Here is a 13503-nt window from a genome sequence, read left to right as displayed (position 1 = left end):
GCAACTCCTCCTCATACTCCATGCTTGGCCCTGATAAAAATAAAAGCTCATACTTCCCCTCCCGTGCCGACACCTTTCCAGCGGTATCGGCAATGGCATTCCTTGGGCTCTCGTGCGGTTATGACACGTGAATCTGGTGCCCAATCAGAGCTGGAGCCACTGGCCCCGTCTTCGGACAAGTAGAACATCAAGAGGAAGTCAGGGTTGCAGCTTCTCTGTCACTTCGGAGAGAGTGACACGGGCGCTGATTGGGATCCAGCCCCAGGAACGTTAGTATTGACATGGCTGGAACGGCTCCGGCAGGGTAGAGGAGTATACTCTGTTATTTTATTGGCGCCAAACATTTAGATCAAGAATGGGTTGTCTTAGTAGTGGACAACCCCTTTAACAATTGTACTAAAAGATATAGAGTGAATAAAAATAAAAAAAGTTCTCTATGACTGCTAGGCACAGTGTGTAACTAGTAATACAAGTGTCATCTAGCCCACCATTCTAGGTGCCTGCTCCCTTGACTTGCACATCTACCCTGCCTTTAATCAGTCTAATAGCACTGGTGGAACAGTTTTCACATCACTTAGCAATTACTCCCAAACTCCCTATATTTGCTTTGGAAACAGTTTATCAAAATTATTTCCATTTGTGTTTCATTCATTTTCTCAGAAGAAATTAATTTGATTTTAAAATTACTACTATATAGGAATGCATTCAAACAACTGATGGGGCTCTTTTGTAAAGGTAAATTGATGTTAGACGGTCGCCAATACATCCAGTTATAGTTCCACTAAACAGGCCAACAGGGAAATGTGGCCAGACATGGCTTCTCTTGATAATAGTTATCTGCATTAAAGCCCCCATACGCACTAGAAGCTGTAGGCCAAATGACTGTTCAGTCAATAGCCATCTCTCCTGAATCCTTCATGCATAGAACACATTTCAGTCAATCTTGTGTTCCCTATGAAAGAGCCGTGGCTATACTGTTTTGGAAGCAACTTCTCTCCTATCCCAAACAGAGGGATTAGTTGCTGAAATTCAAAAGGCTGGACATGTCTGTACCCAAATATTATCTCAGGGGAGGGCCAGAAGGCTCCTGGACACATTAAACTGTCGGCTGATCCAGCCAACGTCAGTCTAACATGTATGGGGTCCTTTAGAGAAGCTAGACCCACTGATCAGCTCATTGCAGGTCCTGCTTCTAATTTAAGGACAGTATACTGCTTTAAAAAGGGACCTAATTAATGCTGCCTAACTGAGGGCAGCATGAATCAGAGCCTGTTGCATGATTCCAGCCCAGTCTATTTCTCTCTAAAACATTCCAGCGTTTCAGAGGTAGCATAGTATAGAGGGGTACTCCGGGAAGGGGGGGGGGGGAATACTCTAATGGTCATGCCTACATAAATTATAAATATAGCATGAATAGTGCTTTTGTAACCCGCACAGTACTTGCAATTTAGTGTGACACTGAAGCTGCTTCTTAGGCTACTTTCACACTAGCGTCGGGCTCAGCCCGTCGCTGTGCGTCGGGCCGACGTTCCCGACGCTAGCGTTGTCTCAGCCGCACAACGGGGGCAGCGGATGCATTTTTCCGGTGCATCCGCTGCCCCATTGTGAGGTGCGGGGAGGTGGGGGCGGAGTTCCGGCCGCGCATGCGCGGTCAGAAAAGACGTTTACGACGGAGCAAAAAACGTTGCAAGCAACGTTTTTTGCTCCCGACGGTCCGCCACTGCACGACGCATCCGTCGCACGACAGGTGCGACGTGTGGCAATCCGTCACAATGCGTCGTCTAATGTTAGTCTATGGGGAAAAAACACATCCTGCAAACACTTTTGCAGGGTGCGTTTTTTCGGCAAAACGACGCATTGTGACGGAATGCAGTTAACGCTATTGTGAAAGTAGCCTTAATTGGACATCAGAGATCAGGAGGCCCCAATAACATCTCCTGCCCTTCAGTCTGAGATCAGGGTCGTGGCCAGCTCTTGCCAAGCAGCAGTCAATTCATCCTCTGCTTCCCTTCCCTCTCCCCTCCGGGGCTGTGCTTGTACATCTTATCTATGACTGTCCAGTCCATGCTCCTGGACACGTTATAAAGAAGCTGCAAGTACATGCTGTGATCCACTGCTGTACAAGCCATGGCCCCTGATCTGGACATGGCTTGTACAACCATGGATGGCCGCATGTGATTGCAGTTTCTTTATGACATGTCCAGGAGCATGGACAGTCAGAGAAGATGTACAAGCACATTTCCAGTGTGGAGGGGGAGAGCATAGAGTGACTGCTGCTTGGCAGGAGAAGCCCACTCCCCATGATCTCAGACTGCAGGGAACATGTTATCAGGGGGCTGAATTATAAGAGGAGTAGAAAAGTCCCCTTGATCTGTGACATAACATCCCAGAAGGGAGAGGGAGCAACGAGGAGCAGCTCCAGAGTCACACTGAATTGCTAGTACTGTGAGGGTTAGAAACCGCACTATTCGAGCTATCTTTATAGTTTATGAAGATATGGCCTTTGGAATATTTATTTTTAATCTCCCTGTAATACCCCTTTAAGATCCAACTGGTGACCATAGGCAGACTTGAGACTAGTTCAGCTTTGCCTTGGCTGGCTCTTCCCTGTGCAGTTAGTGGTGACTGACAGGTCTCTTGATAGTTCATGACAGCGAAAAATGTTTTGATCTCTATGCATGCAAATCCACAGCTTCTCTGGGGCAAGTCATCGTTCTCTCCTTGCACCAATTCCCCACACCTTGATAAGTCCGATACAAAACCATGACGAACCGGTCAGGAATGAAAGTAGAGTGTGAGGACGCAAAACAAAAAAAGTTATTGAAGAAGCAGACACAAATAGTAGTTGTAGTGCTATGAATATAAGCCTTTCTAGTGTTGGCTTGCTGATGTACTCATAATGTACACATGTATTCTTTACAACAGTATACTACCAAATTAACCGGGTGAACAGCAGTCACAATCTGAACTGCGAATGTTCCACTTTAGGCTAGTTATGTGCAAAAAACTCACCTTGTATAATTCACCCCAAATTCTCTTAGACTGGCCTTTTTTAAAGATTTCTTCCCGGGCCTCTTCTCTGAGTATGAAACAAAAGCACACTATTATACAAAGTCACTGAGTTTCCCAAGCTCACATTTATTTCACTGAAAACACCTGGAATTACAAGAGGTCGGGTACGTTCCCACGATCAGGAAGAGCAGCGTTTTGGAGCAGCTCCCCTGCGCTACTCCAAAACGCTGCGTTCCAGGATCTACGCACAGTTTATAGAAATCCCCAGCCCACTGTCCTATTTAACGCTGCGTAAACTCACCCACGGTGCGGGTTTACAAGCCGCTGCATGTTCATTATCTCCGCTACGTAGTCTCCCGCTAGATGTGGTAAATCCGCATGGTTCAATGAACACATGACTCGTGTGGCACTGGTTTGGAGCTAGTCAGAACACATTGCTCATACATTTTCAGATAATGTGCTCTCACTGCTGGTCTGTCACCTTTGCCTGCTCTTTTCATATAGTTCATGGGATACACCATTTTTGGTTTTCTGCAGATTTTTTGTTTTTTCAAAAGAGTAGTCTCATAACAGACTTGCCTGTAATTGTTGTACATTTTCTTACATTAAATAGGTCATTAGAACAAGACCTACTGGCCAAACGCTGTAATGTTCCAGCCATGTATGTTTGTTTGAGGCTGGTGGTAGCCAAATATACATTGCTCTATATACCTGACTCCAGTGTCTTCTGTAACCAGATCCCGATCCTTGTCTTGGTCATAGCTGCCTGCCAATGCCTCAGCGTTTTGGAGCAGTTCGTGTACATCACCAGCGGTAAGGTTTGGCCTTTTCCTTTGAGACTTTGGGCCAAAGGTGGTTTCAAATGTTTCCGTGTCCAGAATGTGCACTTTTGCATTCTGTAGAAATAGAATATATTACTGTAGATACAGGGTGAGGAGGAATGTTTTGCTGTTTTAGGCTATGTGGACACATTCATGTTTTTTCGCTATAAAAACACGAAAAAAAACGCTCACATTAAGCATCCTATTAGAATGCATTCCGCATTTTTTGTGCACATGTTGCGTTTAATTCCGGAGCGGAATCGCATTCCGGAAAAAAAATGCAGCATGTTCATTCTTTGTGTGGAATCGCGGGGAATCCGCACACATAGGAATGCATTGATCCGCTTACTTTCCACATGGGGCTATGCCCACCATGCGGGAAGTAAGCGGATCATGTGCGGTTGGTACCGAGGGTGGAGGAGAGGAGATTCTCCTCCAGGCCCTTGGAACCATATAATTGTTAAAAAAAAGAATAAAAAAAAAAAATCATGATATTCTCACCTTCCGGCGTCCCCGGCAGCCTTCCCGCTCCACATGATGCTCCCGTTCCCAATAATGCATTGCAAAAATGACCTGTGATGACGTGCGGTCTCACGAGACTGTACATCATCTGGGGTCATGCCGCAAAGCATTACTGGGACCGGAGCATCGCGAGGAGCGGGAAGACTGCCGGGGACGCCGGAAGGTGAGAATATCATGATTTTTTATTTTTTTTTTATTATTTTTAGCACTATCTTTTACTATTGATGCTGCCTAGGCAGCATCAATAGTAAGAAGTTGGTCACACTTGTCAAACACCCTGTTTGACAAGTGTGACCAACCTGTCAATCAGTTTTCCAAGCGATGCTACAGATTGCTTGGAAAACGCTAGCATTCTGCAAGCTAATTATGCTTGCAAAACGCTAGTGTTTAGCAGGAAAACGCATGCCAATTCCTCATGCGACATACCCGCGGAAGGAGTTGCGGAATTGCTGTGGAAATTTCCGCGGTAATTCTGCAACGTGCGCACTTAGCCTAAAGGTAACCCAATTAAGTCCCCAAACTACCTAGCTAATGTGTCAGAGCCCAACTACTTTGTCCTAATTAGTCATTGATGTAACAAAGCAATATTTAAGCGTGCACCAAAATTAACTATTCGCCTGTGTGGTTTAGGCAAAACTAGCCCAAGGGTCATCAATTCCCCCAAAACTAGTCCACTCGGGCATTTGTGACATCTATCTTCACAGTCCCCATCATGTCTACATTGAAGATCTGAAGTGGCTAGTGAAAAAGAGCATCAATCATGCCAAGGGGGCGTTATTACAGGACATGAGGCCAGACTAGTTCGGGGAGGGGGGGTGGGGGCAGTGCCCGCCTGATTTGCATTTAATAATGGTTTTGGGACATTAACCCCTTCATGACCCAGCCTATTTTGGCCTTAATGACCTGGCCGTTTTTTGCAATTCTGACCAGTGTCCCTTTATGAGGTAATAACTCAGGAACGCTTCAACGGATCCTAGCGATTCTGAGATTGTTTTTTCGTGACATATTGGACTTCATGTTAGTGGTAAATTTAGGTCGATAATTTCTGAGTTTATTTGTGAAAAAAAACGGAAATTTGGCAAAAATTTTGAAAATTTCACAATTTTCACATTTTGAATTTTTATTCTGTTAAACCAGAGAGTTATGTGACACCAAATAGTTAAATAACATTTCCCACATGTCTACTTTACATCAGCACAATTTTGGAAACACATTTTTTTTTTGCTAGGAAGTTATAAAAGGGTTAAAATTTGACCAGTGATTTCTCATTTTTACAACAAAATTTACAAAACCATTTTTTTTTAGGGACCACCTCACATTTGAAGTCATTTTGAGGGTTCTATATGGCTGAAAATACCCAAAAGTGACACCATTCTAAAAACTGCACCCCTCAAGGTGCTCAAATCCACATTTAATAAGTTTATTAACCCTTCAGGTGTTTCACAGCAACATGGAAGTAAAAAATGAACATTTAACTTTTTAGTCACAAAAATGATCTTTTAGCAACAATTTTTTTATTTTCCCAAGGGTAAAAGGAGAAACTGGACCACGAACGTTGTTGTCCAATTTGTCCCGAGTACGCTGATACCTCATATGTGGGGGTAAACCACTGTTTGGGCGCACGGCAGGGCTCGGAAGGGAAGGAGCGCCATTTGACTTTTTGAATGAAAAATTGGCTCCAATCTTTAGCGGACACCATGTCACGTTTGGAGAGCCCCTGTGTGCCTAAACATTGGAGTACCCCCACAAGTGACCACATTTTGGAAACTAGACCCCCCAAGGAACTTATCTAGAAGCATAGGGAGCACTTTAAACCCTCAGGTGCTTCACAAATTGATCCGTAAAAATGAAAAAGTACTTTTTTTTCACACAAAATTTCTTTTAGCCTCAATTTTTTCATTTTCACATGGGCAACAGGATAAAATAGATCTTAAAATTTGTTGGGCAATTTCTCCTGAGTACGCCGATACCTCATATGTGGGGGTAAACCACTGTTTGGGTGCACGGCAAGGCTTGGAAGGGAAGGCGCGCCATTTGACTTTTTGAATGGAAAATTAGCTCCAATCGTTAGGGACACCATGTCGTGTTTGGAGAGCCCCTGTGTGCCTAAACATTGGAGCTCCCCTACAAGTGACCCCATTTTGGAAACTAGACCCCCCAAGGAACTTATCTAGATGTGTGGTGCCCAGTTTGTTGTGAGTACGCTGATACCCCATATGTGGGGGTAAACCACTGTTTGGGCGCACGTCAGGGCTCGGAAGGGAAGTAGTGACATTTGAAATGCAGACTTTGATGGAATGGTCTGCGGGCTTTACGTTGCATTTGCAGAGCCCCTGATGTGCCTAAACAGTAGAAACACCCCACAAGTGACCCCATTTTGGAAACTAGACCCCCCAAGGAACTTATCTAGATGTGTGGTGAGCACTTTCAACCCCCAAGTGCTTCACAGGAGTTTATAACGCAGAGCCGTGAAAATAAAAAATAATTGTTCTTTCCTCAAAAATTATGTTTTAGCAAGTAATTTTTTATTTTCACAAGGGTAACAGGAGAAATTGGACCCCAAGAGTTGTTGCCCAATTTGTCCTGAGTACGCCGGTACACCATATGTGGGGGTAAACCACTGTTTGGGCGCACGTCGGGGCTTGGAAGGGAGGGAGCACCATTTGACTTTTTGAACGCAAGATTGGCTGGAATCAATGGTGGCGCCATGTTGTGTTTGGAGACCCCTGATGTGCCTAAACAGTGGAAACCCCTCAATTCTAACTCCATCACTAACCCCAACACACCCCTAACCCTAATCCCAACTGTAGCCATAACCCTAATCACAACCCTAACCCCAACACACCCCTAACCACAACCCTAACCCCAACACACCCGTAACCCTAATCCCAACCCTAACCCTAACCCCAACCCTAATCCCAACCCTAACCACAACTGTAACCCCAACAAACCCCTAACCCTATCCGTAACCCTAACCACAAGCCTAATCTTAACCCTATTTCCAACCCTAGCCCTAATTCCAACCCTAACCCTAAGGCTATGTGCCCACGTTGCGGATTCGTGTGAGATTTTTCCGCACGATTTTTGAAAAATCCGCAGGTAAAAGGCACTGCGTTTTACCTGCGGATTTCCAGTGTTTTTTTTGTGCGGATTTCACCTGCGGATTCCTATTGAGGAACAGGTGTAAAACGCTGCGGAATCCGCACAAAATTGACATGCTGCGGAAAATACAACGCAGCGTTTCCACACGGTATTTTCCGCACCATGGGCACAGCGGATTTGGTTTTCCATAGGTTTACATGGTACTGTAAACCTGATGGAAAATTGCTACGAATTCGCAGCGGCCAATCCGCTGCGGATCCGCAGCCAAATCCGCACTGTGTGCACATGCCCTAACCCTAACCCTAGTTCTAACCCTAACCCTAGTGGAAAAAGAAAAATATATATATATATTTTTTTTATTATTATTGTCCCTACCTATGGGGGTGATAAAGGGGGGGGGGGGTCATTTACTATTTTTTTATTTTGACCACTGTGAGGTTATATCACAGTGATCAAAATACACCTGGAACGAATCTGCCGGCCGATTCGGCGGGCGCACTGCGCATGCGCCCACCATTTTGGAAGATGGCGGCGCCCATGGAGAAGACGGACGGACACCGGGAGGCCCGGTAAGTATGGGGGGGGGGGGTCTGAGCATGGGGGGGTGGCATCGGTGCACGGGGGGAGCGGGCAGGAGGACGGGGGAGCAGACAGGACGACGGAGGGGAGCGGAGCACCGGACGGAGGACCGGGGAGGAGATCGGTGGTGGTGGTGGGGGGGTACATAAGTGTTTCCATCCATGGCCGATGATATTGCAGCATCGGCCATGGCTGGATTGTAATATTTCACCAGTTTTTTAGGTGAAATATTACAAATCGCTCTGATTGGCAGTTTCACTTTCAACAGCCAATCAGAGCGATCGTAGCCACGGGGCGGGGGGGGGGGGGGGGGTGAAGCCCCCCCTGTGCTGAAGTACCGCTCCCCCTGTCCCTGCAGATCGGGTGAAATTGGAGTTAACCCTTTCACCCGATCTGCAGGGACGCGATCATTCCATGACGCCACATAGGCGTCATGGGTCAGATTGGCACCGACTTTCATGACTCCTACGTGGCGTCATGGGTCAGGAAGGGGTTAAGAAGAACCTGTCAGCACACTTTTGTAATGTAAAGTAAAAACATGGCTGTAATGGTTCTGTAATACAGATTACACTCATACATTTGGTGAAGAAATCCGCTTTGTTGTTGTTCTTTAATCACATTTGAAGTTTTCTGTTAGATTTCGGTGCACAGGGGCCAGACCATACACTAGGTCTTTTCCTACCTGTCAGATTCCGGACCCCCCCTACCTCCAGTCTGTGAATGACAGATTACTGCTGAGGTTTGAAATAAAGGAGGGAGGTCATTCACAGGCCGGAGATAAGCAGAGTGGCCGGGAAATCACAGACCGGAAGGAGAAGACCCAGAGTGCAGTCCGGCCCCTGTGCACCAAATTCTAATTAGCAGAAAACTTCAGGTGGTGATTCAATAAGAACAAAGCACCAAAGTATTACAGCACCATTACAGCCAGGTCTTCACTGTACATTATAAAAGCATGTTGACAGGCTCTCATTAGCCCCTCCACCCCAAGCCTGCATTTACAGTCAAGACCAGGCCAAATTTCACCATTCTGACCAGTATCACTTTATGTGCTAATAACTCTGGAACGCTTCAAAAGATTCCAGTGATTCAGAGAATGTTTTTTCATGACATATTGTACCTCATAATAGTGGTAAAATGTGTTCGATATGGCTTGCACTTATTTGTGAAGTTTGAAATTGTGCAATTTTCAAACATTTAATTCTTATGCCCTTAAAGGGAACCTGTCACCCCCCAAAATCGAAGGTGAGCTAAGCCCACCGGCATCAGGGGCTTATCTACAGCATTCTGGACTGCTGTAGATAAGCCCCCGATGTATCCTGAAAGATGAGAAAAAGAGGTTAGATTATACTCACCCAGGGGCGGTCCGATCCGATAGGCGTCGCAGTCCGGTCCGGGGCCTCCCATCTTCTTACATTGACGTCCTCTTCTTGCCTTCAGGCTGTGGCTCTGGCGCAGGCGTACTTTGTCTGCCCTATTGAGGGCAGAACAAAGTACTGCAGTGCGCAGGCGCCGGACCTCTCTGACCTTTCCCGGCGCCTGCGCACTGCAGTACTTTGTCGGACCGCGACGCCCATCGGATCGGACCGCAGCGGGACCACCCCTGGGTGAGTATAATCTAACCTCTTTTTCTCATCTTTCAGGATACATTGGGGGTTTATCTACAGCATTCCAGAAAGCTGTAGATAAGCCCCTGATGCCGGTGGGCTTAGCTCACCTTCGATTTTGGGGTTGACAGGTTCCCTTTAAACGAGAGCCTTAAGTCACACAAAATAGCTAACATCTCCCACGTCTATTTTATATCTGCATAATTTTTTAAACATTTTTTTTTTCTAATTTCTAATTTTTCGAACAAAATTTATAAAACCATTTTTTTTTTTTTTTTTTTTTTTTTTTAGAGAATCGAAAAGGACACCATGTCGCATTTGAAGAGCCCCTGATGTCCCAAATCAGTAGAAACCTCCCACAAGTGACCCCATTTTGGAAACTAGACCCGTAAAAAAAAAAAAAAAAAAAAAACAAGGGTATCTAGATGTGTGATGAGCACCTTGAAATTTCCCAGGTGTCTCACAAAAGCTTATAACGCAGAGCCATGAAAATAAAGAAATTACGTTTCCCCACAAAAATGTTTTTTAGCCACTAATTTTTCATTTTTACAAGGGTAACAGGAGAAAATGGACCCCAAAATTTGTTGTTCAATTTCTCCTGAGTACGCAGATACCTCAAAAATGGTCGAAAACTACATTTCAGGCACACTGCAACGCTCAGAAGGGAAGAAGCGCAATATTAGAGTTTAGATTTTGCTGGAATGGTTTGAGGGTGCCATATCACATTGGCAGAGCTCCTGAGGTGCCAGAACAGTAGAAACCCCCCATAAGTGACCCCATTTTACAAACTACATCTCCCAATGAATTCATCTAGGAGTGCAGTCATCATATTGACACCAGTGAAGAAAGAATAATTCAATTTTTAAAGCAAAATGTTATTTTAGCAGCAAGTTTTTAATTTTTCTAAGGGCTAATAGGAAAAAAATGGACCTCTCACAGCTTGCTGTGCACTTTCTCCTGAGTGCGCAAATACCTTGCATGTAATCAGGAACTACTTTTGAGGCACAGTGCAAGGCTCAGAAGGGAAGGATTGCCATAACAGTGCAGATTTTATGATTCTGGTTTGCATGTGCCATGACCCACTGGGAGAGCGGCTGTACTGGTCCCTCAGAGGAACATCCCCAAAAGTGACCACATTTTACAAACCACTCCTCATCTAGGGGTGCAGTGATCATACTGCCACCACAGATGTGTCAAGGAATTTTATACCATTGAAGAAAAAAATACATTTACATTTTTACCAGAAGTATTTTGTTTTAGCCTCAGATTTTAAATTTTTATAAGGGGAAATGGGTAAAAATGGCACCAAAATGTGCCACAATTTCTGCTGAAAGTAGAAATACCCCACATGTGGCTGTACAGTACTGCTTAGAAACACGACGAGACTCGGGAGGGACAGAGTGCTATTTGCCTCCAGGAGCGCAGATTTTCCTAGACTAGTTTGTGGACTCCATATACAGAGACACTAAGTGCTAGAAGTGCAGAATATCCTCTCAAGTGACCCCATTTTGGAAATTATGCCCCTTTGGGAATTTATCCACAGGTGTAGAGATGTTTTGACTCTGAGCGTTTTCCAAAAACATACAGAAGTGGACGTTGCAGAGTGAAAATGACAAATCTGCTATTATAGTAAACAGTACATTATGCCCAGCTCGTGCTTCTGGAGTCATGCATCTGTAAATTAGGCGGGCTCTCATCACTAAAGAAATGCCAAACATGTGGGTGCTAAATGTGGTTTATGCACACTGTGGGGCTCGGGGGGGGGGGGAATATTTGGATTTGGGAGTGCAGAGCCTTTGTACTACCAGTAATGTGGAAGCCCCTTATAATTCCACAAACAGGTGATGGACCTTAGTGGGGACTTGATTTTTGTAGACTCAGTTGAATCTTTTATTGGGAACATTTTACATACAGTACCGTTTGGGATCACATTTATCTGGCTCTCTACGCTGAGCACTTCGGGCTTTCCATCTAAATCTGTGAACGACGTAAATTCAGAGGACACACCTGACAGATCCATTCACTATAATGAGGAGTTACTCTGGACTCAGAGGTGTCCTCCTTTTCAGAAAAACACAAAAACTGTGGCAGACGGTGCTTTTATGCATGCCTAAAAAAGACAGACAACTCTGGTTCGTATGCAAGACACCATCCAAAATGACTGCATCTTCCTTAGTAAAGGGAATCTTTCGCTAGAGGTTATGTCCGTATCACCTATTTCAGAGATTTACACAAAAGGAAAAGGATAAATGTGAGTCGAGCCTTACTGTGATCTTTGGGAGGCAGAACGAACAATTCAACAGCAAAAGAAGAATTGGTTTTATTTTTTTTATGCCGTTCCTTTATTTTTATGTTTGGTTGATGTTACACACTAAGATGCTTTTTTTCTTTGCAGATATTAATTTTTGCATCGTCATATTTAGATAGCTATATTTTCCACATTTCTCCCATCAAGTCAGGGCTTGTTTTTTTGCAGGGAGAGTTGACTTTTTATTGGTACTACTTTCGTACTTTGACTTTTTTTGATCGCTTTCTAATCCGATTTTTAAGAAGCAGAATGAATTAAAAAAATAATAAATTCAGGAATAATTTATTTATTTTGGGTGGGACGGTTATGTGCAGTTGCACATTTATATAATTATTTACATTTTGGCACTTTTACACAAAACTATTTTATGTAAGAAAATAATTATTTTTGCATTGCTATATTCTGAGAGCTATACATTTTTTTATTTCTCCAGTGACAGAGCTGTATGATGGTTTGTTTTTTGAGGAGTAAGATGACATTTTCAGCTATACCATTTTTATTAGTATTCACCTTTTTTATTGCATTTTATCTCGCTTGTGTGTTCGGTGTTATGATGAAAAAGCATTATTTTTCACATAGTTTTTTACGGTGTTCACTGAAGAGATTAACTACTTTTGTGACAATTTTATAACTTGGGTAGTTCTGGATGCGGTGATACCAAATACGTGGGCGTTTTGGTTTTTTACATTAAAATATTTACCGTGTATACTCGTGCATAAGCCAACTCGAGTAAAAGCTGATGGAACCTAATTTTGCCACAAAAAAACTGGGAAAAACTTATTGACCTAGTATAAGCCGGGTATGCATTGTCGCCTCACTCCCATCCTTGTCTGCATGGCCCTCATGGAAAAAAAAACCCCACAAAACATTCTACTTACCGTATATACTCAAGTATAAGCCGAGATTTTCAGCCCAAAAGAATGGGCTGAAAGTGCCCCTCTCGGCTTATACTCGAGTCATGGTCGGTGGGTGAGAAGGAGTGAAGACTGTCAAAAACTTACCTGCTCCCGGTGCTCCCGACACGGTCCCTGCATATCCCACGGTCTTCGGGCGCGGCAGCTTTTTCCCCTGTTCAGCGGTCACTGGTACCTCTCATTAAAGTAATGAATATGGACTCCACTCCCATAGGGGTGGAGCCGCATATTCATTACTGTAATGAGTGGTACCATGTGACTTCACTACAGGAAGAAGCTGCCGCGCCCGGAGACCGTGGGACATGCAGGGACCGCATCAGGAGCAGGTGAGTATTTCATATTCACCTTTCCGCGTTCCACAGACGCTCCGTCTTCCGCGTCCTCTGCACTGACTGTTCAGGTCAGAGGGCGCGATGATGTATTAGTGTGGGTGCCGCCCTCTACCTGAACAGTTACTGTTTCTGCATTTTCCACCCTAGGCTTATACTCGAGTCATTAAGTTTTCCCAGTTTTTTGTTGCAAAATTAGGGGTCTCGGCTTATACTCGGGTCGGCTTATACTCGTGTATATACGGTACATTCCCTGCGTGACCTCGGAGCTCGTTCCGGTGCCAGTAGCTCCGGCGGCCAAGCGATCACATG

The 13503-nt window shown here is 44.6% G+C and overlaps 1 protein-coding gene across 1 annotated transcript in view; it reads right to left on the bottom strand.

Annotated features, from left to right (window-relative positions):
- GNL2 (G protein nucleolar 2) overlaps positions 1 to 13503 on the bottom strand; it is an 88873-nt gene that overhangs the window by 53872 nt on the left and 21498 nt on the right. The window contains exons 5-6 of the mRNA XM_077295892.1: positions 3724 to 3908; positions 3013 to 3079 (exon numbers count right to left, since the gene is read on the bottom strand). Coding sequence (XP_077152007.1) covers positions 3013 to 3079; positions 3724 to 3908 — 252 coding nt within the window. The remainder of the gene's footprint in view (positions 1 to 3012; positions 3080 to 3723; positions 3909 to 13503) is intronic.

The sequence above is a fragment of the Ranitomeya variabilis genome, chromosome 3 (genome assembly GCF_051348905.1).
Source record: "Ranitomeya variabilis isolate aRanVar5 chromosome 3, aRanVar5.hap1, whole genome shotgun sequence".
Classification (NCBI taxonomy): Eukaryota; Metazoa; Chordata; class Amphibia; order Anura; family Dendrobatidae; genus Ranitomeya; species Ranitomeya variabilis.
This window is presented reverse-complemented; position numbering and strand designations above follow the sequence as displayed.